A 26,890-nucleotide genomic window follows, 5' to 3' on the forward strand; every position below is an offset into this window, starting at 1 on the left:
GACATTTCTGGCAATTATCCACTCTAAAAATTCATTTTATAGTCTCTCTTCCAAGTTTGATTGCTAATCTCCGCCTTTAAGAACCTCCAAATCCAGGCCACACATTTTTGCAAGTGTTAAAATCCAGATGAGAGAACGGGTTGATGGAGCAATGTTAGAAAGTTTGCATTTTTAAAATGTTCTTTATGAAGGCATTGAATCTAGAGCACAATTATGTGGGAAAAAAAAATAAATTGTGAAATTATGTGAAAACTATCAACAATGACAGTAAGGTTGTAATGACAGTAGTTGTAATAGGTAAAATGGTTCAATTTTATTAAGAGTATTTGAATGCATTTTTAAGAGAAGTAATGGGGTTTTATGTTCTGTATATTTCAAGGAAGAGCCCAGCACTACTGAGAATTTCCTGCGGGTTTTGCTTTTTTGTTTGTTTTTGTTTGTTTGGGGTTTTTGTTGGTTTGGGGTTTTTTTATTGTTTGACTTGTTGCTGTTGTTTTTTTTAATGGATGTCATAATGGTTGGTTTTGCTTTGTCAGATCGATTGTTAAGCTGCTCTATAGTTTTGTCAGTGAAGTGTGCTTTCAATTAAGGTAGCATGTTGTAAGAGAGAAGTTTGACAAGTATGCTTGCAAATGAGATTTTTTTTTATTCAGAAAGACACTTTCCTAACCTTGTAAAAAACAACCAACCAACCAATACCTCAGAAAACAGCAAACTGATCTCTACCTAAAGATATAGTCTGAAAAGCTCTGTTGACTATCCAGTTCTTTCACTGTGCGGTATTCATAGTATTTAACAAAGAAGAGGGAGAAAACATGCTTTGGAAATTGAAGTTAAGACATGAAAAGATGAATTCATGCACATTTTTTCATTCCACAGAAATATTTCACAAAAAAAACCTAGTACTGTCAAATAAAAGAGGAATACAAAATAGACAAACAAGGCATATATTTCTGTGACATGAGGTAGGCTATAGAGGAGTAAGGTGAAACTGAGCTTTTTAGCCTGGTGGGATGTTGCAGCTTACTTATCTGCCAAGAAAATATTTTGTTTCTAGATAAATGGTTGAACTGAAAGAAATAAAATATCCCCTCATCTTTCCTTAAAGAGTTATTTAAAACAACTATTTCTTATGTCTGACCTTGACACCTTTCAGAGGAAAAAGAACAGCCTTGGTTCACCGAATGGAGCACAAGAATGCAGGAACGTACTAGCTAAACCTGTTTCTAGCGCCACATGGACTTGAATAAATTATCAAACTCATTTCACTTATCCACCTATAAAATGAGAAGAAAATATATTAGGGAAGTACATTAGCAGAATTGTCAATAACAACATCTTTTTGTAATAATGAGATCTAACAATGTCTAATCTTTCTCACTATGAAAACAATTATGAAAAAATTATGAAAAGATTTTTCACTATGAAAAAGAGTCATTGTTTTTGCTGAATAGCTCCAGTACCCTCATAGGTGATAGTCTTTAAATTAAAAAAATAGGAGAGCCACTTTGTGCTGTCCTCGCTCTTCCCGCTTTTTCACAAGTTGTGTGGTGGTCAAGGGTGTTTAACAGATACCCTTGGCTCATTTGCTAATGGAGCTAGAAGGCACGTCGAAAATGTGGTAAAGAAATTATAAGAGTAACTTGTTGCAAAGGATATGGAAAAGGTGGTAGTACTGAATGTCTTCCTTGCCTCAGCCATTACTAACAAGACTGGCCTTTGGGGGTGGAGCAAGGAGGATGTACCTTAGGGTTCAGGACAGGGAATACTTCAGCAAACTGAACATACATAAATCCAAGGGTCCAGATGGGGTGCATGCGAGTACACAAGTATGAGTAAGGGATTGGAGCATTTCACATGAGCATAGGCTGAAGGTAGTGAGGCACTGGAACAGGTGGCCAGAGAAGTTGTGGCAAGGTTACCCAGAGAGGTGGTGGAGTCTTCATCCTTGAAGATATTTAAAAGCCACCTGGATGCAGTCCTGGGCAACTGGCTCTAGCTGATGTTGCTTGAGCATAGGTGTTGGGCCAGATGAGCTCCAGAGCTCTTGCACCAACTCTTGGACAATACTGATGAGCATCCTTGAAAAAGCTATAAAGATATAAATGATTTTCCATACAGGCTTAAACAGACCATTTAAGATTTAGACTAGCTAACTGCTGGATGGGGGAAAACAAGAAATGGAAATTGCTACCTGATATTTCTGAGTAGCTTTGGCTGTGCCCTGCATGAGGTAGATATCCTTTTGTAAGATGTGAAAGTGTGATCCTTCAGCTAGACCCTGTATAAAAATCAGTACAAGCAAATTAATGTCCCCATGCATAGATTTTGTAACATTGTAGTTTCTGATATAGTGTGATTTATTTCTTTCATGTAGTTTCAAAAATGTAATTCAGTTTTCTTGAGATGTCTCTCAAGAATCATTCAGCTGCTCATCACTGAATTTTTCAGTTTCCCCAAGCCTTAACTGAAATAAAAAGTACTTCTTTGACAATGCTTGCATTTACAGTAGTTTACACTGTTTAGCTTCTACGAATTTTTGCAAACATCATAGGCTATGTTTAGGAAATAAGATATGAAAAGTTGACAAGTTTTTGTCCTTTCCTCATTTAAATTTTGCCAAAATTAGTATATATGCAGGGATGCTAATCGTCAAGTTCCATTTCTAGTTATGGGAAAAGTTAATATTAGCAATATAATTGTTAAATGCTTTTTAATAGTAAGTTTGCTTTTAAAGTAAATACCTTTAATATATGTATACAGTCAAATTTGGGTGATTCACCAAGTAACCTCAAATGAAAGTGGGCTGTCTGAGTAACATGGAGTTCTTTTGAGGGAGTTGTTGAATTCAAGGTTTGCTTTTTGGCCTATGGCCACTCTATTTCCAGATGTATGCTCTGTGTGGTGCACCCTGCCTAAGGCTGGTTCACATACCAAATGGAAGTGTGCCCCACATCCTGACTGTCAGTAAAACCCACTTTGCATCAATAGAAATTTTCACTCTAAAATTTGGAGTATTAAAGTTTGTTAGAGGTTAGTTGCTGAATGCCCTAGTGAATTTAGTGTGCAAAGGATGGGACAGTAGAGTTGATTGTCCAGAGGTCAAAAAAGAGAAAATAAAAAGGTGATGGTCAAGGACAGTATAGCAAAGTGGTTTGGCCCTTGTTGCAGAGAAAACATGACTTCCATACATGAGCAGGGCAGTGCATCAACTTCACAGAAATGGTGGATACATTGAATATGCTGTGATCTTTGCAAGGAATGTTACTTACATAGGAGTTTTCCCTGGAATTTATAATTAAAGCTCACATGATACAAAAATTCATAATGGGACTAGATGCAGGATATATATTTTGGCAAGCGAATGTAAATGAGGCAAGTTCTAAAGTTTTTACTTCAAATACAGCATTTGAATGTTACAAACTTTAGAGTGTACCATTTGGCATTAGTCCTTTCTCTGGATGTTTCTAGAAGTAACTGAACAGACCACTGTGGGACTACAAGGTGTTGAAATTCTAATGGATGATTATTGAATTTGGGTTAAAGAATTTAAATGAAAAGATGAAAGATGCAGATAAGAGTTTGAAAAATGCCTTTTTCTCATCCTAAGAATAATAATTAAAAAAAAAAAGAAGCAAAACCTGACATGACCTAACAAATACTTTCAGCATTCGAATTACATTAAGCAAAAATATCTCAGGTTACTTGTTTTATTGAAACAACAGTTTGTAAATGAAATATGTTCTTGAATGAAAAAAGCAGCTTAAGAAGAATTATGGGGATGTTATACCGATCAAATTAATCCCACATTTTTCTGTAATTGGTGCCACTGCAAAAGATAAGGTGAATCAGGGTGTTGCATGGTGCTGAGACAAACCAAAACCACTGTGTCACAAAACTGCAGTTTTAGCTTCTATGATTTAATTGAACTGATTGTACTGATACTAGAAAGTTATGAAGAATCCCAGCCCCGCTGCTACTGCGCTCAGTGCTTCTGCTGTTGATTCAGTGGAAAAAGGAGAGACCTCAGTTTCTGATTTTAAATGAGAGTGCAATGAGTCACATCTGCTTTATTAAAGATGTTGACACAGAATTCCCTACCTCCCCCAAAACCAATGCATGGTTTGGAAAGGCTGAGCTATGCTATGCTTGATTTCATCCTAACACAAGTGCTGGAGCCTACATCAGCAGTGGTAGTTGCCATAAGCCCTTTGCTGCTCTGTCTTACTTTGGGGCCAAGTGTCTGGTTCCTTGTGGATGCTGTTACTAGGGTGTATTATTTTTGGATTTTTACACAAGAACTAGGCTACCAAAAGAAGGCATTTTTTTCATTTCTGTAGTTCATGAACTTGCAACAGCCCTGCAGATGTTGAATATTCCTTATTTTTGCCAAAAGACTTCAGAAGCTGTGAACACTTTTATGGCACAGTACTTTTCAAATTGTACCTGGAGTAAACTGTTGTTAAAAGTAGAATATCATGCATATTTGTATGTGTCACTGTGAAGTTGACTTGGACTCATATGTAACCATTACTTTCCTGGATGTTATGTTTAATTCTCCAAGAATTGCATGTGTCTGAAGTTTTGCTTAAGTAAATACAAGTACAGTGTATACACTCGCACACACTTTCTCACATGTTATTGATGTTTGTAAAGTTTTACATTACTATAGAATGGTTTTAGGTGACACATGGGCTTTATAATTCCAGCCACCATTCAGGGTATAATGGTTGAATTTTAATTTTTCTGTGTGTTTTCTGTAGAGCACGAGTCATCGTTGTGTGGACTAGTTGTTCATGGTATGTTACGAGGCTTGATAATAAATGTGGAAATGCAAAGCAAGACATCCTTAGTATTCAAATAGTTATTTCTTTCTTATCTGACAATATTAGTGAATAGCTGCAAAAGGCTTTGCTTGCTCTTTGCTTACATTAGCAGTGTACTGATTGTGTTGAATAATTTAGGAGTCCTGTCAGCTGATCTCCCAATTGCCATTTAGTAATTGCCTCCTGAATTAAAGAAAAGGAAGAAGTACTGGCTTTAATGTGGAGTGCACTGTATTTCAGTCACTAATATTCTCTGAAATAATGAAGTGAACTGCAAATAATTCTGACATGAAATAGCACACCATTTTATGTCTCTCTTTCACTGTTCCAAGCAACCATGACTTGATCCATATAAGTCTTTGGTTCAGTCTCAACTTTAAGTTTAATGGAGGATTTACAGAAATGTTGAACAGCACAAGTACTTGTGCATGATTGATGCAGTGTTCTATATATATTTTACAGATCTGCATTATAAATTATTTGGTGTTTCAGTATTAAAACCACATGACAACCTATAGGTTTAGCATTATGTATGCTTAGAAGATGGATATATACTCATGCATACTCTCTTTATTTGTGACTGTTGAATGTCTACACTGTATTAAAATGTATTATTCATTTCTGCCAGTAATCATGAGTCAGCAGAAAACAATGGACACAATCATTTGAAAAATGTGCACTCACAATTTGCTTATATTCATCTCAAAGATCAGATTACAGATGTGTAACCATCCATTTTACTGTTCTCAGTAATGCGTGAAAGCTTCCTGAGGATTCACATTTATGAACTTCCTGCATTGACACTGGTATTTAAAGTAGAACAGATAGGTAATATGGAATAAAATTTATTTCTGCCATAGAATTTACTGTTATAAGAGGTAGCTGTTAAAAAAAAAAAAAACAAACCATCAACACTCAACCTGATTTTGTTAGTTCAGCTGCTGTATTTTCACTTGTAAAGCCATAAATTCAATTTGCAGTGGGCTTTTCCTATTAGCTCCAAATACTGTATGTGCAAGGAGTCACACTTTGGAGTAGAAATTACTTTTTTCCTCTAAAATTTTCAGGAAGTAGAGAAAAAAGATTAGTGTCTTTTAGGCTTGCTTTATTAATCAAGATTTTTCTGGTCAGAGCTAACATTTTTAAAATGTCTGAAAACCAGAAGAGTTAATTTCTGATGTTTCTGCTCAATCATCATTTTCAATGGAAAGTTATGTCATACACAATCTCCTGATTTGTAGGTGAATGTATTATTTTAACCTGGGTTTGGTGTTAGTGTTAAATTACTGATACTCAAAACAAATGTATTTGAGACTTTTTTGGGTAGCTCTGCTTAAGAAAATATTTTTTAAAGCACAGGGGAGGTACAATGAACTAGTTACTAGCTGTACAATTTAAACTTGAGCCTCTGTATATTCAGTGCTCCGAAATATACCAATGGCAGGTTTGCCACTGTTGTACATGTTCTGTTACTGATTGTTCCAGATTGTGCTGCTGGTGTAATTTAATCTTATTCATAGTGTGATAGGATATATAATTTTATTCCTTTGATTTTTTTTTTTGTTTGTTTTAGTTCACTCATTGGTATTATATCCTTTATATTTCTTCACCATTTCAATAAGCAAAGGCAAAAGCCCTTTCATAGGCCTTCTGCACAGAGCTATTTTTTACATATTGCTGAGATCTTTCACTTTCAGAGGGTGTTTTGTTTAGGGGATAGTGTATAATTATAAATTCAGTCTTCATAAAACCTCTGTAAGAAAATATTGCAGTACCAATCCATTGTTGTATTTTTGGCTCTTGAAACAGTTCAGAATGCAAATTTAAAAAAGTCATTTTTTCTTTTTTTGTTTAATTCTTCAAACATGTCAAGATAGTTTGATGTGATGGGGGAGAAAGTGAAAATGATGTTTTAAATATAGGTATACGATAACATAATGCTCCCTAAATCTATTTTGGATCTCCAACTGCAACATGCAAAACACGAGTTTCACCAGGACAAACAGTTGCAAAAATTCTTTCCCTGTAAATGGAGATGTTTAAAACAAACAGGATTCTCAAAAAATTACAACACTTACAAAATCTTTTAAAACTATTTGCAGATTGCAGTTTTTCTAGACATGGGCCTTCAGCATGGCAACATAATAAATAACCTGCTTTGAGGGAAATTGCTTCCATAAAACTGAGAAAGTGAAAAAATCACTAGTGCTGCATTTACATCACCATAACTCTGCAGAGTGAAGGAAGTAACTGTTTTTCTTGCTTTGAAAACTAAGTTTAGTGTACATTAAGAGATAGTAATCTTTTTCTTTTTTGCATCCTTCACTCACACCCTATGTAGTACTCTGAGGCACCCTGTCCTGACTGAGAAAGATGGTGATTTGCAGCCAGTGCAGCTGATGCCAGAACTGTTAGGTCATTCACTGGTGAAAGCAGGAGGATAATCAGGGCTTATTCTTTCATAGACCCTGAAAACAGAGCTTTTCAGATTTCTGCAACTACCTTCCCCTGAGTTTAGTCTTGAAGACTGGCTGATTTGGCAACTCTGGTTTTCAGGCAGGTAAATAAATCTCAGTTACGTTAGCAGCAAATCCTGTCTGGTTATTCAATGTAAATCTGAATTTTAGATTCTGTAGTGTATTAGAGTGTGACATTCTGCAGAATCAGTTGTTATATGTACTCTTGGTTTCTGTATATCTACTTATGTAGTACACAACAGTGTATTTTCTGTCCTAGTGAGACTGCCAGCTGCTTCTGGAAGATCTTGCTTAGATCTGACTTACACCCACTTTCCTTAGGATAGAAATAACTGCATAAAAAGTCCTGCTACAGTTTTAGAGAATTTGTACAAGCCTTAACTAACTTGCAGGCGAAGAAAAAAGCTGAGTAGCTTGAAGGGAAGAGTGTGGCTTCGTAAGTATTTTGATGATGGGCTCTTTGAATCTAACAGTTACAGGAGAGACTGCTGTCTCTGCCACTTATGGTTCTATGGATGTGCCCAATTTCTTGTCAGAACTCTCCCAGAAGACTCTTAGTAGTTTCTTTGGATGACTCCACAGCACTTCTTATGTCTCTGCATGTGTTTCTGCAAACCCACTGCAGTACTTCTACAAAACTTAGTGAAAGTATTGGATCTTTGAGTGAACAACCAAAGTGGGTGAAATTCTTGATAAATGGTGAGAGCTTTGAGAACACATCCCTGGATGAGGGTTGGACATCCTGTTGGATCCAGGATTTCAGGCAGATTTAGAATTCATTTGCCCCTCTTATTCTGCCTTCTCTAAACTCAATTTCATTTTTAAGGTAGTTAAGTTGCAAAATTTATATGTGTGAATAACAGCCTGTTCAGCACAGTATCTGCACTGCAGTTGATGTACGGTTTTACTATGATATCAGAACTATTCACAAGAAAGAAATGATGGTGATGACATAAGGGGCATTCATATTTTACACAAGCCCGAATCACCAGTTAGCAGAGGACTCTTGACATCTGCAGACAGTGTAGTCTTTTCTTTGCCAAACCAGGGTTTTGCTGGAAGCATAAGACATCTCAAATCTTCTAGGAGCATTGGTGAGCATTACAACTGACTTGATAATAGCAAAAATATAGTTCTTGGAAGATGGATTTACTAGAAAACAAGCAATCTAAGATCGTATTTGTTAGTAGCAGTTAAGTGCTGAACTGACATTGCAGTCCAGAGTTCCTTTTCAGACTGTACAGCTATGATAAAAATCAGTGAATTATCTGTATAATTGAAACACCATATGAACATGCTGGACCACATAAGGTTCCCAACTTTGACAGTATTCCACAATCCAAATTCTGGCATTGGCAATGTTTTCTTCTGTTTAGTAGGATATATGAACCAGGAAATCCTTGTTCCTCCCTGCTTACCAGATGTAATGCCCCTTTACCTTGCAACAAGTGAATGGAAAAGATTAGAGCTGGTTTAAAAGGAATAATCTCTTAAACAGTTGCAACTGGTGCTGATTTGTTCTGAACAGTATTAAAGCTGTCTTCTCTTCCTGAAACTGAGACACATCCTACCTGGAGTGCTGCTGCTTGTTTCAGCATATGTGTGTGGGGGAAAAAGAGGCAGTAAAAGAAATACTCCTTTGTTGAAAAATGGAATAACAGTCTTACAATACTGCCTAGCCAGCTGCATTTATTCCCAGGAAAGCAACTACACTTGTAACTTGGTCACATGCCAAGACTGATGATTTGCTTTATAGATGGAGAAAATTATGTTAATAAAACTGCAAATTATAGTACTATTATCCACAAGCACAAGCTTTCCTATGACAATACTGTTTACTTGAAAACTAAACATTATAACATTGATGCTAAATTACTTGCGCAGATTTTAAATCAAATCTAGCCAATCAGTGTTTCTGCTTACTTGTCAGTTGCAGATAACTAAATATTTGCTTGTGAAGTTAAGCTGCTGTCTGCCAAATGTTCTCAATTTTTTTTTCTTCCCTCAGTAGATAGATGTATTCCCAGTTTCTAAATTTATTCTTTTACACCCTCCTAGGACTAGGAGTGGAAATGTTGGTTGTTGTAATTTTTAGTGAAAAAACAGAGATTGTGTTATTTGGCCATGCATTCTTTCAATAATCACTGTCAACAGACTGTACTAAACGTAACAGCTGTTTCTGGTGGGTCCAAGAGTCATTACTAGAGAAGAGTTCAATGGTGCAGTACAGGCTCAGTGGAGGTGGAGGAGTTGGGGGGCCTGGAAATCAAGATGATAGCTCAGTGGTGAGAGCTTAGTCCTTCTGTTTTTATGATAAACAGCTTGGGCATACAGTTTCTGTATCTCATATTGCAGTCCCTTTCAGAGGTCATCCTAAGTGATACAGTTGCATAATTTTCACTTGTGAAGGCTAGTGGCTAGGAATCCAAATTGGATATCAGTTATAGTTACTAGAGACCAGAACCATCTGGTTTTGGCATGCTTTCTTGGCCCTTTGAACAGAAATGTAGTGCTGTGGAGCAAAAATGAAGCTACTGCTGATTAAAAAAACAGTTACAAATCGGTCAATGCATAAATGTATTTCTGGTGTCCCATTCTGGTTTATCACTAAGCCCTATCTGGTCCTCTTCAGCTATTAAACTTCCTGGTTCTCACTGTCTAGCTCACTACATGGTTTGATAGCTCAATGAATGATTTCTTATTCAGTGAAGTCTGAACAGAATATGTAGAAAGAAAATACAATGTGCTTTTAACAGTTTTGAAAGGTTCATCCTTATTAATATTTTTGGTTTCCTGTTACCTTTGAAAATTTAAACAGTTTCATTTTTCATTAAAAAAATCCTTCATTTGAGGCAGATTTTTGAGCTTCCTCGTATGCTTGAACAAGAGGCACTAGACTGTTTCTCTCAGCTGCAAACATTTCCTGTTATCCAGCTCTGCTTTTTCCTACTGTTGTCACTCATGTCCATGCATTCTAGTGTTTTTCCAGACAACAAGACTGCTTTTTGGCTCCCACATTTCCTTTCCATGTGTCCTTAATTAACAGTGACACCCACAGAAGTAGTTAGAGTCCTTTAAGGCAGAGCACTTAAAATATTGGGCTTTAAGAGAGTCACATATAGTGGGGCAGGGGAGTTTGAATAGTTGTCTGGAGATTAGAGTCCTGAATGGAAAGTAACAAGAGTGTAAATGAGAAGTTTTCCTGTTTGTTTTAGTAATTCATAGTGTGGAGTCAAACCCAGGAGATAGATTTAAACTTTAGTGGTAGGACATTTGTGGTCTGGTTTCCAACTGTAGTAGCAAGTCATTGTGGCCAACTGACATCCAAAAAGTTAAAAATACTATTGCAATATTTTTGCATGTGGTAAAGGAAAACACTCTGGTTTAAAAACTAATCTTACCATTTGTAATGCTTCACCATGGAGGGCATTGGTTATAAATTCCTCTCTGTTCATTAAAGCTCTGAGGTTTTTTCTTTCTCTCTGCTGCATTTTCTGCAGCTGTTTCTACCAATATGGAATAAGTGTGAGAGTACAATACTGATAAATCAGAAGGGAGGAGTTCCAAATCCACTTTTAAAAAATGTAGTAAATTAGACAGGGCAGAAGTGCACCCATTCCCTTTCCTTATCTGTGCTATCTTTAACACACTCGATTTGAACTTGCACAGAACATTATTGCTTCAGTTAGTGGGAGACAGTGAGGCATGCCTTTTCATCTGTCTGTTAAACAATTCTGGAAAACATAGCAGCTGAGAGAGGATGTGGTGCATGCTTTACATGGACAGTAGTCCTGGCAGAGTTCTAGCTGCTACTAGTTCTGGTTTTGGCAAAAATAGATAATTACAGTAGGTGATGCTGAATGACAGAGCCCTTCAGGAAGACTAATTGCTAGGTGTCTGATTTGGAATATGACAGACCTATATTCAGAATAAAAAGTTCAAGATATTTTCTGCACTTTTCTCTGATTGCATTCAGAGTGTTTCCATGTCTTATGTGGTCTCTAACTGGGTAGCCTTGTTAGATGCAAGAGTATAAAAACTCAGAAAAGAAGTAGTAAAGAAAAAACAGCTGAGTAAGTCATGCTGTCCATTTTAGATTGTAAAGAGTGATCTACACTTTTCAAGTGGTAAAGTTTTTTAAAATTTTCATCAATGTTAGTGTTCCCCATCCAGAAATTTCTGACTTTTGAATGTCTCTAATGGCTCATAGATATTTAGCTGAATGACAATTAGTAAGGTGGCTATGTTGATCTGTTTGTGTTTTTTAATGTATCAGTCAATAATAATAAAAAAGCTGTGGGATCAATTTCAGAACTTCTTAGCAACCACATAAAAAATAACAACTGTATTGATTTCTCTGATAATTGTCCTGGAAGAATAGTAGGAGTTTAATGATACAAACATAATGAAATGCATTTATCAATAGCCTGTGTGTTGGCCTTACTGCATTAGAAAGCTACAGTAAGATGGTGTCAGTGGAGTGTCTAGATATAAACTTTCATGGCCTCTTTCAGAGACATGCAGAAATCATGAAAATAGGAGAGAAAACAAATACTGCAGAATACCTGTAGCAAAAGACAGATATTTGAAAAGAAATAAAAGAGTGATGCTCTCTTAATTAATCTGACAAGTTCCTTAAAAGGATGTGAAGCATAGTCTGTTGTACATATGTTCTAGATTTTATAGAAGGGACTTTGTGAGAAATATTTTCAGAGCCTGCTGGGATGTAGTCAGGATTATGGCAATTTCCCATAAGAACATGTGTTTACCAGCTCCAGCTTCCTTTTGAAACACTGTAAAGAATTGCTTTCATGAAGAGGGTTGTTTTTTTTTTTCTGTTTGAACAGGAGAACAAACAGGATATTTTGGTCATAAAGAGCAACATAATGAAATTATAAGTACATCCTAATTGCAGCTTGTTTATATCATAATTATGCAAACAATTATTTTGATAGGTATTTCTGTTTCTGCACAAACCAAAAATTCTTTAAACAGTATTATTTCTTTTTTGTTCTCTTCTCTGTCAACTATTTCAGTATATAAGGAGGACACTAAAATCAAAAGGCATTGAAACCATGCCAATATGTAAAAATGTATATAAAATGCAAAGGCTTAATCTCTGCTTTGGGTTTAGTTTTCAATGTTGTATATCCTACATTACTAGTATTATGATATCCAATGTTTGAAATTAAATATTTGTTTTCTTTAGATTCACACAAATTTATAAACTAGAAAAATAATAGGGAAATAAATGCTTACAGAAAGAAATCATTGTTAACATAGCAGCCAGTACTAGTCCATCCTTCTCTTCAGAGATCTGCTTGGAAAAATCCAATGGGTTACAGCTCTGGAAAGAAGAGGAGTCTGAATTCACTTGTTGGTATACAAAGGCCACCTCTAAGTTGAAAACAAGTCCAGCCCAACAAGCAGGAAATAAAGCAAAGGTGGCAGGAGTCAGTTCTGCTTACCGAATGAATGAGCCAGGAGCTCCTGAGTGAATTCAAACATGAAATGTACAGTAGTTGGAACAGGGGCAGGTAACCCGGGAGCAGTATAAAGTTCTTGTCTGATCTTGCATTGATGAAAGCCAAGTCTGACCTGGGGTTGAGTCTGACAAAGGATGTGAAGGGTAACAGGAAAGGCTTCTGTAAGTACATAAGCAGCCGAAGAAAGACCAGGGAAAACACGAACCTGCTGCTGAATGGGGAAAAGGAGCTAGTGACACCAGTCACAGAAAAAGCCAAGTTACCCAGTGTCCTCTGTCAGTCTTTATGGGTGTAACAGGCTGCAGGAATCCCAGGCACCTGAGATCAGAGGAAAGGTTTGGAGAAAGGAAGAACAGGGAGGAAGACAAGGTGAAGGACAAGGGAGCGCTTAAGCTGGACACACCTACGTGGGGCCTGACAGGCTTCACCCATCAGTGTTGAGTGAGATGATGATGTCATTGTGTGACCAGTCTAGATTATCTTTGAAAGGTCATGGTTGTTGAAGGCTGGAGAAGACCAAATGTCAGTCCTGACTTCAAGAAGGGTGAGAAGGAAAAGCTGTGGAAAACCAGAGTTTTTCCCCAAAACCAAAAAAAGAGATCAGCCTTATCTCAGTCTCTAGTAAGGTGATGGAGAGAAACTTTCTACAAAGCACTTTCAAACACATGAAGTGCAAGAAAATGATCTAGAGTAGTCAGCATTGATTCAGGAAAGAGAAACAATGCATAACCAACCCGACAGTGTTCTACAGGCAGGGGGATGCAGGTGGATAGTGGGAGAGTAGTGGATGTTGTTTGCTAAGATTTTTAACACTGTGTCCCATAGCATCCATAAAGACAAGCTGACAAAAGCTGGCTCAAGTGGGCAGGGAGATGTATTCAAAACTATCTGAGTGGCTGCGCCCAGAGAGTTATGATCACTAGCACAAAGTTTAATTAATGGTGTCACTAGTGGTCTACCCCAGCAGTGAGTACTGGTGGCAGTACTGCTTCAAATCTTCATATGAGCTGTTAAACAGACCTGGAAAATGGGAGAGAGTGCAGTCTCATGAAGTGTGCAGATGATACAAAACTGAAAGGAGTTGTGCTGCCATTCAGAGGGACCTGGACAGGATGATGGACTGGGCAGAAAGGAATTACACAAAGTTCAGCAGTGAGAAATGCCAAGTCCTGCATCAGGGGAGGAATAACCCCGTGAATCCACAAATGTTTGGGGTTAAGCGGCAGGAAACAAGCTCTGCAAAGAAGGACCTGGGGGTCTTTGTGGACACCAGGCTGACCATGAGCCAGAAATATGCTGCTGTGGCAAAGTTAGTCAACAGACTTCTGTGTTGCTTTAGTCAGAGTTTTGCCACCAAGCCAATAGAGGTGGTCCTTCCTTTCTGCTCAGCCCCAGCAAGGCCACACCTATAATACTGGGTCCAGCTCTGGGCTCTCCAGTATGAGAGAGATACGGACTTACTGGAGCAAGTCCAGTGCAGAGACAAGAGGATTAAGGGACATGAGCCTCTTTCATATCAACAGAGGCTGAGGGAACTGGGACTGTTGAGCCTGCAGAAAAAAAAAAAGGATCAGGAGACTCTTACCTATGTGTATAAATACCTGATGGGATAGAATGAAGAAGAGGGAACGAGTCTATTCTCTGTGGTGCCCACTCACAGAACAAGAGGCAATAGGCACAAAATGAACCACATGAAATTCCATCTGAACACAAGAAAACACTTTTTTTTTTACAGGTCAAACAGTGGCACATGTTGCCCAGAGATATATGGAGTTCTCCATCTTTGGAGATACTCAGAAGCCAACTGGACAGTCCTGGGCTTAACCTACTCTAGCTGACCCTGAATGAGCAGAGGGGTTGGGCTAAATGATCTCAGGCCCCTTCAAATCTGAATGATAAGAATATCACACTTTAGGTAGTTTAGTTTTTTGGGGTGACTGTTTCATATATCTGTGGATGACTGGATTTTAAATTTACAAGTAGATAATTTTAAATGGACACTAGTATCTTTTGTATAACAGAGATTTGAAAACTATTATTCTCTATGTTAAGCAGAAACACTTTGTCACTTTAGAGTCACACTGCCATGAAACGTTAGTGGTGAGACTGAACAAATTCATTTTGAGAATGAGCCATAACTGTAGATAACATGAAGTTAAATACATATTTAAAGAACAGTCTAAACGAAGTAGCAGGAGCTCCTTACCATTTAAAGACCCTTTTTAAACAAGTGAAGGGAGAAGCTTTCATGCCCAAATAGGGTCAGTGGCTGTCAGGAAGTAGTACTCCGCAGCTTAGGTAAGTGGGACGAAAGTAGAGTGGAAATAAGTAGAACTACATGATATTTTCCACGCTTGACTAGTTTAATACCCTGTAATACAAAATGGCTGAGAAGAGTGAACAGTGCATCATTTCATTTTGCCTTGCCTCACATGTAAAATCTTTTTTATATGGAAAATTGCTAAATAAGTAATAAGCTTATAGAAATTAATGGTTATTCTGTGGTCCGTGTGTGTGAGAAGTTTAACAACATGTCACAGAGGAGAGAAAAGGATGCTGCTGCAGTGTGCTCAGTAGAAACTATACCTCTGTGCATGGTACCTCTGTGTTTCTTACTGACATGAGTTGGCAAGTGGATAAAGTGGCAGAGCCAGACCATGTCCCACTTCTAATGCAAAAGTTAAGATGTTAGAAGTTGTAATAAATCCCACCACCTGCTTTACTTGCAGTTTGGCTGTGGATTGCATCCAAGGCAGCAACTGTATGTTCCAATGTTTCAAATGTGCACAGAGCATCCAGTACAACTACTATCCTACTTTGTACTCTGCTGTCACTATATCAGTACAAACAGTGGCACTCTAGGGATAAGTTATGGTAATAGTTATTGCTGTGTATTCTAGTGAGGTTTCTGTCTGGTCTTCCCCTTCATTTGTACATGTATGTGCTTATGTCATTTATGCAGGATGGTTGTTTGATCTGGTTTGGATCTGCATGTTGGTGAGTCTTAAAGTCCATAGAGCTAGCTGGTGTGAAATAACTGAAACAAGTTGCCATATAAGCTTGAGTGCAATGATGTAAGCATATTAATTTTGCTTGACTGTAAGGTATTTTGCATTAAGAGCAAATAACTTTATAGTAGTTCAAAGCAAATAAAACCATAAGTTAATCAAATACAGCCAACTAAATATCTCTTTTTCAGCAGATCAATTGACCTCTTATTTGTTTTGATCCTGTCATTAATCAGTGCCTTAGCTTTTGCACATGCTTGAATCACGTATGCTGTTTCAATTTTAAAATAACAGCTGTAAATTTCCAATTCCAAAGGGTTCTCCTTCTAGACTAATTGAAACAAACAGGTTTATTTTTCTAGGCCTCAGTCCACAATGCCCAAGTGCATTTATTTTGGCTGAATGCTTGAAAGTCTAGTTTTCTGTATGCTTGAATGTTGAGGGAAATATGAACTGTGGGGTGGAAAGGATGATTTAATTATGAGAAACCTGGGGTGGTTTGCAGTGAGCAGATTTCTTTCTTTACAGTAAAAACTCGGTAGCCTGAATATTGATTTGGTTTTGTTAGGTTGCCATTTTCTTTTGGGAATGAAGAAGTAGAATTACTCTCCCTTAATACTAAATTTAGTGGTTATTCATGAGAGCACTAAATTGAGTAGTATTTACAAAAGCAAGAAGGAAGTACTTCCTAACAGCCAAATAGATACTCCTTAAGGTGCATGATGTCTTAGTCACACAGAGATTTAACTTGTTTGTTAAAAAGCTTGTTTGTACTTTACTGGAGCTCAGATGTCATCCTTGGAGTAACGCATTCCCTTTGTAGTAAGTTACATGGAATACAGTTCAACCTCCTAAAAAAATCCCCAACAAACATTAGGAGCTGTGTCATCATAAGCACACTTTATCTTCACTCTGTTAATCGTGACAAATATTTGCTAACAGACTGCATAGTATAAATTGTTGTAATCATTAAAGATACTTGACGTTTAAATGCCTCAAGTTCTGATGAATTTTCCATACAGTTCATGGGGATAGAAGACAAAGTAGGTAAACCATACACTATTACCTACCTTTAAGTGACTTCTTTAAAACAGAATCATAGAACCATAGAATAGTTTGGGTTGTAAGATCACTTAGTCTAGCCCTCCTGCCATGAGCATGTACATCTTCAACTAGACCATGGTGCCCAGAACCACATCCAGCCTGGCCTTGAATTTCTACAGGGATGGGACGCCTACCACCTCTCTGGGTGACTTGTTCCAGGGTTTTACCATCCTTGTAAAAAATGTATTCCTTGTATTTTATCTTAATCTACCCTCTTTTAGGTAAACCATTACCTCTTGACCTGTCACAACAGGCCCTGCTAAGAAGTGTGTTCACATCTCTTTTATAGGCCCCTTTTAAGTATTGAAAGGCCACAGTAAGATCTCTCCAAGTCTTCTCTTTTGCAAGGCTAAACAAGCCCAACTCAGCCTTTCCTCACAGGAGAAGTACTCTAGCCCTCTGATCATTTCTGTGGTTCTCCTTGGGAGCTGCTGCAGCAGACCCATGTTTTTCTGGTATTGGTGACACCAGAGCAGGAACCTGTACTGCAAATTTTGTCTCACTAGAGTTGGGCAGAATCACCTTCCTCAACCTGATGGCCACGCTCCTCTTGATATAGCCCAGGGTACAGTTCGCTTTCTGGGCTGCAACCACACTTTGCTGGCTCATCTCCTTTAAGATTCGATAAGACTGGTTTATATCTAAGCAGTATGTGTTCTTGAGGTCTAGGCAGACAACCAGGAGAAGTTCAGTTTTGTCTGGCCAGAAACAAATACATTTGTTCTTATCTAAAACCAGTGACTTCATTAGGAACAGAACTGGGCTCAGTATTCGTGCCTCTTCAGAGCTGTGGGTATATTGTTTCCACATGTCTGAAATGCAGAGTTTTTCTGAAGTTGAATTTTAAAAATAGCATCTTTTGGTCTTGGAAAATTGTTGTGCTTCATTGCATTCCTTCTTCCTGTCCTATCAGTGTAGCTTGTGCACTGATGATACTTGCATGGTGATTAAAAGCAATGCTTTTATTTTTACTTGCTTGAGAAGTATCATACTGTTATGAATTGCTGCTGTGAACTTTTAAACTCAGGAAAGCTTTGGTATAAATGCGATAAAGGATAAGGTAATCCTGGTCTCAGAATTCATTCCTTCACTGAAATAAATCACATAATTTTTCAGCCTCACTGTTAACTTTTTGTTTGGTTTGGTTGTTTTTGTTTAACAGTACAATACTATTTAAAATTAACCTTTACTTTTTAAAATCTCCCTTCCTACTGAGCTTTCCCTTTATATATTTATTTTAAAATTTGACAAGATAGATAATTTCATTCACAATATATTTTTCTTGGAAAATAGAAGGAAGAAAAGTAAATAAAACAAACTAGTACAAGAGATGTGCTCAGTCAGTAATAGACAATCCAGACACTGAGCATGGCAAGTAATAGAAAAGATGTTATTTCATGTAATTGGAAAAAGAACACTTTGAGACCCCTAGAAGGTTACAAAAATTGGTTGCACAATGCACTTCACTGTGTTATCACAAATCCTTGTGTGACTTGGAATTGTCTACCAAGTCTACCCGTATGTCAGATTGTCATTTTATGTGACTGAATGAAGCGAAAGTGGTATGATTGAAAAGAAAACGAACCTCCATTTGAGCTATGGTGTCATCTTTCTGTTCTTGAAGTCATGTGCTTGAATATCAATTGATTTTATCCACGTAATTTCCACATTAGGGACAATGAAGAGAATGCAAATAAGAATGAGAAGCTGAGGTCTTCTACAAGTGTATATGTATAGTAATAAATACAAAATATTTCTCATGACTAGATGATCATTGTAGGTCCCTTCCAACTGAAATTTTCTGTTATTTCTATTATGTTCTGTTCTAATTCTGTTCAGATGAAACTGCAAGCTTTCTACATCTTTGATGCTTTCTCCTTGTATTCTGCATTTGTCACAGCTAGGCACCAGCAGAAGAAGTAGTAAGAGGTGTGATAGCTGAAGAGGCAGTGGTGTTAGCCCAGACTGGCTTTGCTGGGATCCATTGGACAAGCTTTCTTGCCTTCATTAAATAGTCCAGATCTCATATCCTCGAATTATAGCAGTGCTCCTGAACACAGGCTTTCTTTATACTATGTAATAAATAGGGTTAGAAGGACAAATCAATTTTTGGTAGAACTTCACTGTTACAAAGGAATATGAGGGTGGAGGAACTGAATTCAAGGTTCGAGATATTTCCTACTGCTGATAGATGATGTACATTCCTGAACCGTGAATTTTAATTAGGTGCTGGGCTTCTCACTGCATGCTGAATAGATTTAACATAATGTAACATTACACTGTTCTATTTATTTCAAAGTGAAGAAACTTTGGTTTATGCTCTTGGTATTTCTTAATGTCGGGGAATAAAATTCAGACACTTAACCAGATTTCAAACATTACTTGAAAAACATACTGTATGCTTAAATTAAAGATGTAAGGTCTTTGCTTTCTGCCCATGAATCTTCATCTTGAGCTGCTATAGTCTCTGATGCTTAGGAAAGGGTGATATGTTTATTTTGTTATCTTAGAACTATCATTGTAAAATGTAACCTTATCCCTTAATTAAAAAGCAATCGTCATGGCATTCTGGTGTTTAAAGCCTAAATCTTTAATATTAACTGTGCATAAGGAAACAGTCTTTTGCCAACCACCATAGAAGTATTTACATCTGATTTACTTTATATTTAATTAAAAGTTTAAGTAAATCCTCAAATATTTTGGTATAGCTGTTCTGAGATGTGGAAAATAAAATCCCCTGTGGCATTTAGCAGGATTTCTTAGAGTTACGACCAAAGTAGAAATTTAATTGACAGCAGATTATTTTATTGTTATTTGTCCTTGTTGTCTGTGTATCCATAAATAATTAAAATGATGCATTCTTAATTAGTTATTTTGTTTTGGCTCAATAGAGGATATTTCCCCTGTGCTCCCTCTTGGATTTAGTCTTTCATGTGGAGCACTGAGACTGTTTTTGGCTGAGATACTGGATCAGATTCCTTTCAAAGCTACCGTATTTGCTACAGCCTTGTTGCAAAGGGCAAATCAGTTATGTTTTTTTAGTCCACAGTTTTGCATTGAGCAGACAGAACAAGAAACAGATGCTTGCCTGCCTTGTACCTCCCATGCCAGTCTCTCCATTCACTCAGTTAATTGACAGACAGCAAATGTTCACCTGTATGATCTTGTTCTTGCCTGATGTGCCTTAGTATGGATAAGGCAATGCCCACTGGCTTCACAATACAAAGTCAGCATGAGGACTGGCTTTTAAAGCAGTCCTGCCATTCCCACATTCAGTCTTCTTCATCCTCAGAAGGCTCATCAGCCCCTAGGGACTTTTGTTGGTGTGATTGTTTTCTTGAGACTGTGTGGTGAGACAAATCCAAGTCTTGATCTACATTAAAAAAGAAATCTGTGGACAGTGTGAGCATTTAATCTCTAGGTAATGCATACCTTCACTCTAGAGTGGAGCTTTAGTGTTTGCAGAAACTGATGGATTTGTTTTTCTGTATCTAATACTTAATTGTTGGGGTGTTTTTGTTTTGCTTTGTTGGTTGTTTGGGGTTTTTTAAATTATCATTTTACTGGGAATTGCTTTCTTTGTGCCTTTGCTTTTCCTCATTCACATAATTGTATTGAATATTTGTCAGTAGCAGGAACAGTGTTCAGACAACTACTTTAGCTAAGAAGGACAACAGCAGACAAAATCTGTGTTTTGGAAAAACAAAAAGGATTTCTGCTGCTGTTTGAAAAGGAGAAGGGTGAGTTTGGGGTTTTCTTTTTTGCTTTATTTTACAACCTAATCACTGTTTAATATCTATTGCAGTGCAACATATGCAATATGTTATTCTACCAATATTATCACCACATTTGTGTGTGGTAATTTTTAGCTGGATTATTCCTCCTGGTGAAATTTTTTCATGTAACTATAAAAAAGAGCAAATTTTCTTGAGCGCATATGGGTGATGTTTATGCAGCTTCTTTCTTTTAGCTGTGAATTCTGATAGGAAATAGGATTTTTTTTTACCCGTATAAAATGTAAATGTGTGTGTATGTGTCTCTCTGCAAGACAAATTTCCAGACAAGAAATGCTGTTTTCTGGATTAAATTTTGTGGGAAATTTAATGACTAGCTTCCAAAATACAGTTAAGAAAACTGATCAGACATTTCTGCTGGCAGGCTAGAGATCGTCATCTGTATTGGTTTGGTCTTAATGCTGGACATACATTATTCATCTCATGTCATTCTTTGCTGGCAGTTGTAATTTTGATTGCACTTATTTTTACCTTGAATTTGACCAGTTGTGCTTGTGATCTGCTAGTGAGTGGTGGTCAGATTGTTTATGCTTCTGGTGATATGCTGGATTCAGCCAGCATTGGTCTCAAAATAGTCACAACTCTGAGCACTGTGCTTACCATATGGTTTGCATTATATATAGTGTAGTTCTACTATGTTGAATTGTATCAAAAAAGTGCACCTCTTGAATTAGACTCCAAGTATACTCATGGGAAATCATATTTGGTCATAGTATTTGTCCTGATTTGCTGTGCAGTTTTACCTCATCAAGTGAAAAATTAAAATCTTACAGCAAACAGAATGCATAACTCTCTTGCCCTTTCTTTACATATAACTGGACACTATTTTCAGAAAGATAATTTTTCCATAGAGGAAATATGTTTATTTTGGTTACCAATTTTCTCTTCAGCCTTTCTGTGTTTCATAGTCTTTATGTTTTGAGAAGACAGAAGATAACGTTTTGGGGAAGTAATGTAGCAAGGCTGTGTACTGGCACAAGGAGTTTTGTACACCTTTAGGTAAAATGTAGTCCTTTTGTCACCCATGATGGATGTAGCTGGGGTATTTTCTGGTGGGTTTTGTTTGTTTGTTTTCTTAATGGCTTCTTGCAATTTAGAACTAAATAAGTTTGAAAGGTTGAGATCTTTTTGTTCTAAAATCTTGAGATATGTGGTAATGAGGAATAGTAGTTCTCTATGCAGGTTTGTTTTTTGGTTGGGTTTGTTTTTTTTTTTTAACTTGAATATATCAGTTTTAACTGCAAAATAAAAATTTGATGTCACTTCTTGATTCTGGCTTATTGTGTGACATGCTTAGAGTAGCTTTATTTATCTCTTTCATTGATTTTTAAACATACCGATGAGGGGTTTTTAATCCATTTAATTCCAGTGAAAAACAAACTCAGTGAAGCTGTGGTTTGGTTTTAGGTTCTTTGCATGTGATATAGTCTATTTATGTCTTTAACCTTTAAACTTTTATATTTTAATTCTTATTCATACTTCACACATGTATCACCTTATGGAATAGTACTGGGTAGATTCTACAATCCTGTAATTTATGTAAGACAGTACCTACAGAGCTGGCACTTACCTTGCTCATAAAACTGGCTTAATTACTTGATTTGAGCTGGTAGTCATGGTGATAAACTGACAGCTAGTCTTTACCTCTGTGGAGGGATTCTGTGATAAGTTGATTTTGCTTGACTGTCAGATGCCCAACAGGACAAGAAGAGAAAATAAGATTAAAAGGTTCCTGAGCTGAGATCAAGATAGGCAAAGCAGGCTCAATGTGGGGTAAATTAATTTCATTTGTTGCCAATTAGAAATAGAGCAGGATAGTGAGAAGCACACATGAGACCTAGACCACCTTCCCCACACCCCTCCCTTCCCACATTCAACTTCACTCCTGTGCATCCTTCTCCCTCAGCAGCTGAGAGGGATAGGGTATGGGGGTTGCATTCAGCTCATTATATGTTGTCTCTACCACCCCTTCCACCTCACACTCTTCCCCTGCTCCAGTGTGGTTCCCTTCCACAGGGTGCATCCTTCAGGAACAGACTGCTCCAATGTGGGTCCCTGTGGGTCACAAGTCCTGCAGCAAACCTGCTCCAGTGTGGGCTCCTCCCTTCATGGGGCCACAGCTCCTGCCATGACCCTGCTCCAGTGTGGGCTTTCCCCAGGATCACAGACTCCTTCAAGCATTCCCTTGCATCAGTGTGGGGTCCTGCATGGGCTGCAGATGGAATCTTTTCCACCATGGACTTACATGGGCTGCAGGGGCACAGCTGCCTCACCATGGGTTGCACCACGGCTGCAGGGCAACCTCTGCTCCAGTGCCTGGAGCATCGTCTCCATCTCCTGTCTGCAGGGCTGTTGCTCTCACATTTCTCACTCTTCTCTCCCAGCTGCTGTTGTGCAGCAGGGTTTTTTCCCCTTCTTCTGGGATATCATGTTACCCCAGAGGCACTACCACTGTCACTAGTAGGTTCAGTTTTGGCCAGTACTGGGACAGTCTTGGAGTCAGCTAGGATTGAGACAGGGGAAACTTATGCTGTGTTTTCACAGAAACCACCCCTGTAACACCATGTTACCAAAAAGTTGCTAAGCAAACCCCATAAAGTGGCAGTGCACTTTGCCACAAGTAAGCTTTAATGTCATCCAAATGCAACATGTTAAAGCATAAACCTTATAAATGCTGAAATTCTATGATTTTGTTAAGAAAGCAAAATCTTTAATGTGGAAAAGAACCTGTAGACTTGAATATGTCACGCCTTTTCACAACAGCTAGTTCCTCTCATTACAGGGATTTTGATGAATTTTAGTGGTTCCCTTTAAGAATAAACTTACCATTTGGGAATTGTGCTTCTGACTAGTTTCACATTCTAGCCACTTCTATTTCCTCATATTGAGCTGACTTGAGGGCTTTATACCGTTTTTATCTTTTTGTATCTGGCTCATTTCTCATTGCTTCACTCAAGTCTAACAGTCTCAATAAGAGCCAGTAACAGGTAGTTGAGGTAGCTCTTAGATGCTGCCTTCCTCCCCCAGTTTCTCCTCCCCAGGAGTTCTCTTTTTGCAAAAAAACCCAAATACCCTAATTCATTAAGGAAAATACATGCTTTCCCCCTTTTTCATCCTCCCTTTCTCCCCTCCCCTCCACTTCCCTCCCCTCACCCCCTGCCTTTTTTCCTTTCTCATTTTCCTTGTTTAAGCCCATACAGCAGTTAAACTCCTTATAGCTGCTCGTTGACTTCCCTCAGTGGAATGGGGGAGAGACTCAAAAGGGCACAAGTGAGAAAACTCATGGGTCAGTAAGTGAAGCAAAAGCCATGAACACAATCAAAGCAAAACCAGGAATTCATTTACCACTTCCCATGGGCAAGCAGGTGTTCAGCCATCTCCAGGACAGCAGCTCTCCATCACGTGTAATGGTGACTTGGGAAGATAAACACCATCATTCTGAATATCCCCTCTTCCTTCTTCTTCCCCTATCTTCATATACTGCTCATGACACCATAAGATGTGGGATATCCCCTGAGTCAGTTGGTGTCCGTTGTCCTACCTGTGTCCCCTCCCAGCTTCTTGTGCATCTGTAGCCTCCTTACTGGTGGGGTGGGCTGAGAGGCAGCGTGTAAGCACTGCTCATTAGTAATGAAAAGGTCCCTGTGTTATCAACAGTGTTTCCAGCGCAGATCTAAAATACAGCCCCATACAAACTACAATGAAGAAAATTAACTCTACCCTAGCCAAAAGGAGCACATTCATTTAGAAAGAAAATGATGCTGAATAGTACTTTACTTTCAGTAACTTTCTGAGAAATAAGAAGAAATAAGAATTTGCATTTTTTTTTTCCTCCCAGCTCTTTCAGGTTAAAACTGTAAGTTTGCCTCTTGGTTCTTCTTCTAATAACTTTTCAAGAGCAGGTGTCTTAAGATCATGTTTCTTTGTCTTATGAAGGACATTAACTGAGGTTTTGTTTGCCAGTAGCACCTGCAGAAAAGCATTTTCTTTCCTTTTCCTAGGACATTCTTAACTGCATATGAATGTTTCACACAGTGTTTTTATTTAGACCTACACAGCTGACTTCATTATTCATGAACTTATTTCTTGGCAGTTGTCAAATGAATAAACTGGGCTTGTATTATTGTTTTTTTCTTCAGGCGTTTCCTTTTGTTATGTAAAAGTGCTAGAAGGTTTTAATTTGCTTTCATAATAATACTTGACACTTATACAGCACCTCACATTATTTAAAAACGCAGTGATTTTATTTTTCAGCTTCCTTTAAAATAGTTTCCTTGTGCAGTTCTATTGTACTTGTCTGTAGTGATAACACACACCTTCATTCTAGTTAGGATTAAAAAACTAATGAGGGTTTTATTGTCTTTAGTCTTTTGATTGTTTAAGCTCCAATTTATTCAGAATTACATATTGCCTTTCCAGCCAAATTTCTTGCTTTGCAAAAGAGTTTTCTTTCTGCCTTGATGTAAGGAAAATGGTTAAGGCCACAGATATTAAATTCACATTGATGTAATTATATTTTTGCCTTGGTTACTCTTCTGGGAGAAGTGCACTTGCAGGCTGAGGGGAGATAAATCTCCCATGTGTAAAACATGGACTGCATTATGTGTTAGACTGCTTGTAAGTGGACTTGCAAGGTTGCTTGTAAGTGGAGTTACAAGATTGCTTGTAAGTGGAGCAAAGGTGATAGGATTTTGTTTTCTGTGCACAGCATGATTCTCAATTCTTCCCTACCTTCTTGGGCAGAGGAGAACTATAGTAACAGAAGTTGCTGCATTCAGGCCAGTAAAATAATAGCATCCTTAAGGAAGATACATTATTAACGTAGCTATGACTTTAGTTTTTATGAAGATGCTCAACAGCTTAGGTCTTTACACCTATACTGAACTTACGGAAGGACTGAGTGGTGCTGAATCAAGCATTTTTGGCTTCTGGTTCAAGTATTATTCTCCCTTAAATTTTAAAAAGGCTTGTTTGTGGTATGCAGAGTAGAGATGGCAAATTGCATTTAGCTTTTAGTATTAAATTAGGAAAGACTTGACAATACAAGTTAAATGTTTTCAGTAATTTAGAAACTATATTAAACCATTTCTGTATGAATTTTGTCTCTTCATTAGACAATCAATTTCTTTTTTTCTTAATTAGGTCTTTACTACTATGCTGACTCACCCAAAATGTCCATAGAAGAATAATGGAAGCCCCTGAATACCTTGATTTGGATGAAATAGACTTTAGTGATGATATATCGGTAAGTACAAGTCTTATTTTATTTGTTCAGGTTGAGATATTCTTAGATTTCTCAATCCTGATACAATGAACTACACTACTATTGGAAGACATACTGCTTTTTACTTCTCATGTAACAATGTTTAAATAAGTTGAATTTAGAATAAAATAATGTGTTTTTTAAAGGAAATCTTGATTCCTGTCCTCCAGGTACTAAAAATTGCTTGTAAATGAAATTAATAAGAGAGTTATGTTTCTGGGTTGCTTGTCTACTCTGCTGCCTCATGTGAGATATGCACTCTGATGCTAGCCTTAGACACCAAAATGATGTTTACCTTGTTTTTAACTGAATGGATTTAAGTTGTAAAAAACCTCCTGCCTCTCTCACTTCTGAATTGCTCCTTTTCCAAATCAGTTGTCACTCTGCCCTTTCCTCCAGTAGCCATCGCCAAATATAACAAGATTTTATCAACAGGTGTGATATATGTACCTGTGGTATGGTAAAGAAAGAGGCAGAAAGACTTCCAGGGATTCATAGACAACACTGATCTTTAGTGTCATAATTAAAACAATTGCAGCTGTAATGGCAAGCAAAAATGCTGTTCACCTTCATTGTTAGTGGTTCTTATAGGAACCACTGATACAGTATATTCTATTATGGTAATGCTCCTACTGCTAGCATTTCTTCTTTTTGTTGAATAGAGTTGACTTTTAATGTCAATTTAACAATGGACTTGAATACATAATTTAAATCCACTAGAATCACAGAATCCCAAGGGTTGGAAGGGACCTCAAAAGATCATCTAGTCCAACCCCCCTGCAAGAGCAGGGTAACCTAGAGTACATCACACAGGAACTTGTCCAGGTGGGCCTTCAATATCTCCAGTGTAGGAGACTCCACAACCCCCCTGGGCAACCTGTTCCAGTGCTCTGTCACTCTTACAGTAAAGAAGTTCTTCCTGATGTTAATGT

The 26,890-nt window shown here is 37.6% G+C and overlaps 1 protein-coding gene across 3 annotated transcripts in view; it reads left to right on the forward strand.

Annotated features, from left to right (window-relative positions):
* Positions 1-26,890, forward strand: part of SNCAIP (synuclein alpha interacting protein) — an 86,316-nt gene that overhangs the window by 7,728 nt on the left and 51,698 nt on the right. For all 3 annotated transcript variants that reach the window (XM_013131055.3, XM_031043118.2, XM_031043117.2), the window contains exon 2: positions 25,838-25,940. In XM_013131055.3, the coding sequence (XP_012986509.1) occupies positions 25,884-25,940 (57 nt within the window). In that variant the 5' untranslated portion in view covers positions 25,838-25,883. The remainder of the gene's footprint in view (positions 1-25,837; positions 25,941-26,890) is intronic.

Source organism: Melopsittacus undulatus, chromosome Z (assembly GCF_012275295.1).
Source record: "Melopsittacus undulatus isolate bMelUnd1 chromosome Z, bMelUnd1.mat.Z, whole genome shotgun sequence".
NCBI classification, from domain to species: domain Eukaryota; kingdom Metazoa; phylum Chordata; class Aves; order Psittaciformes; family Psittaculidae; genus Melopsittacus; species Melopsittacus undulatus.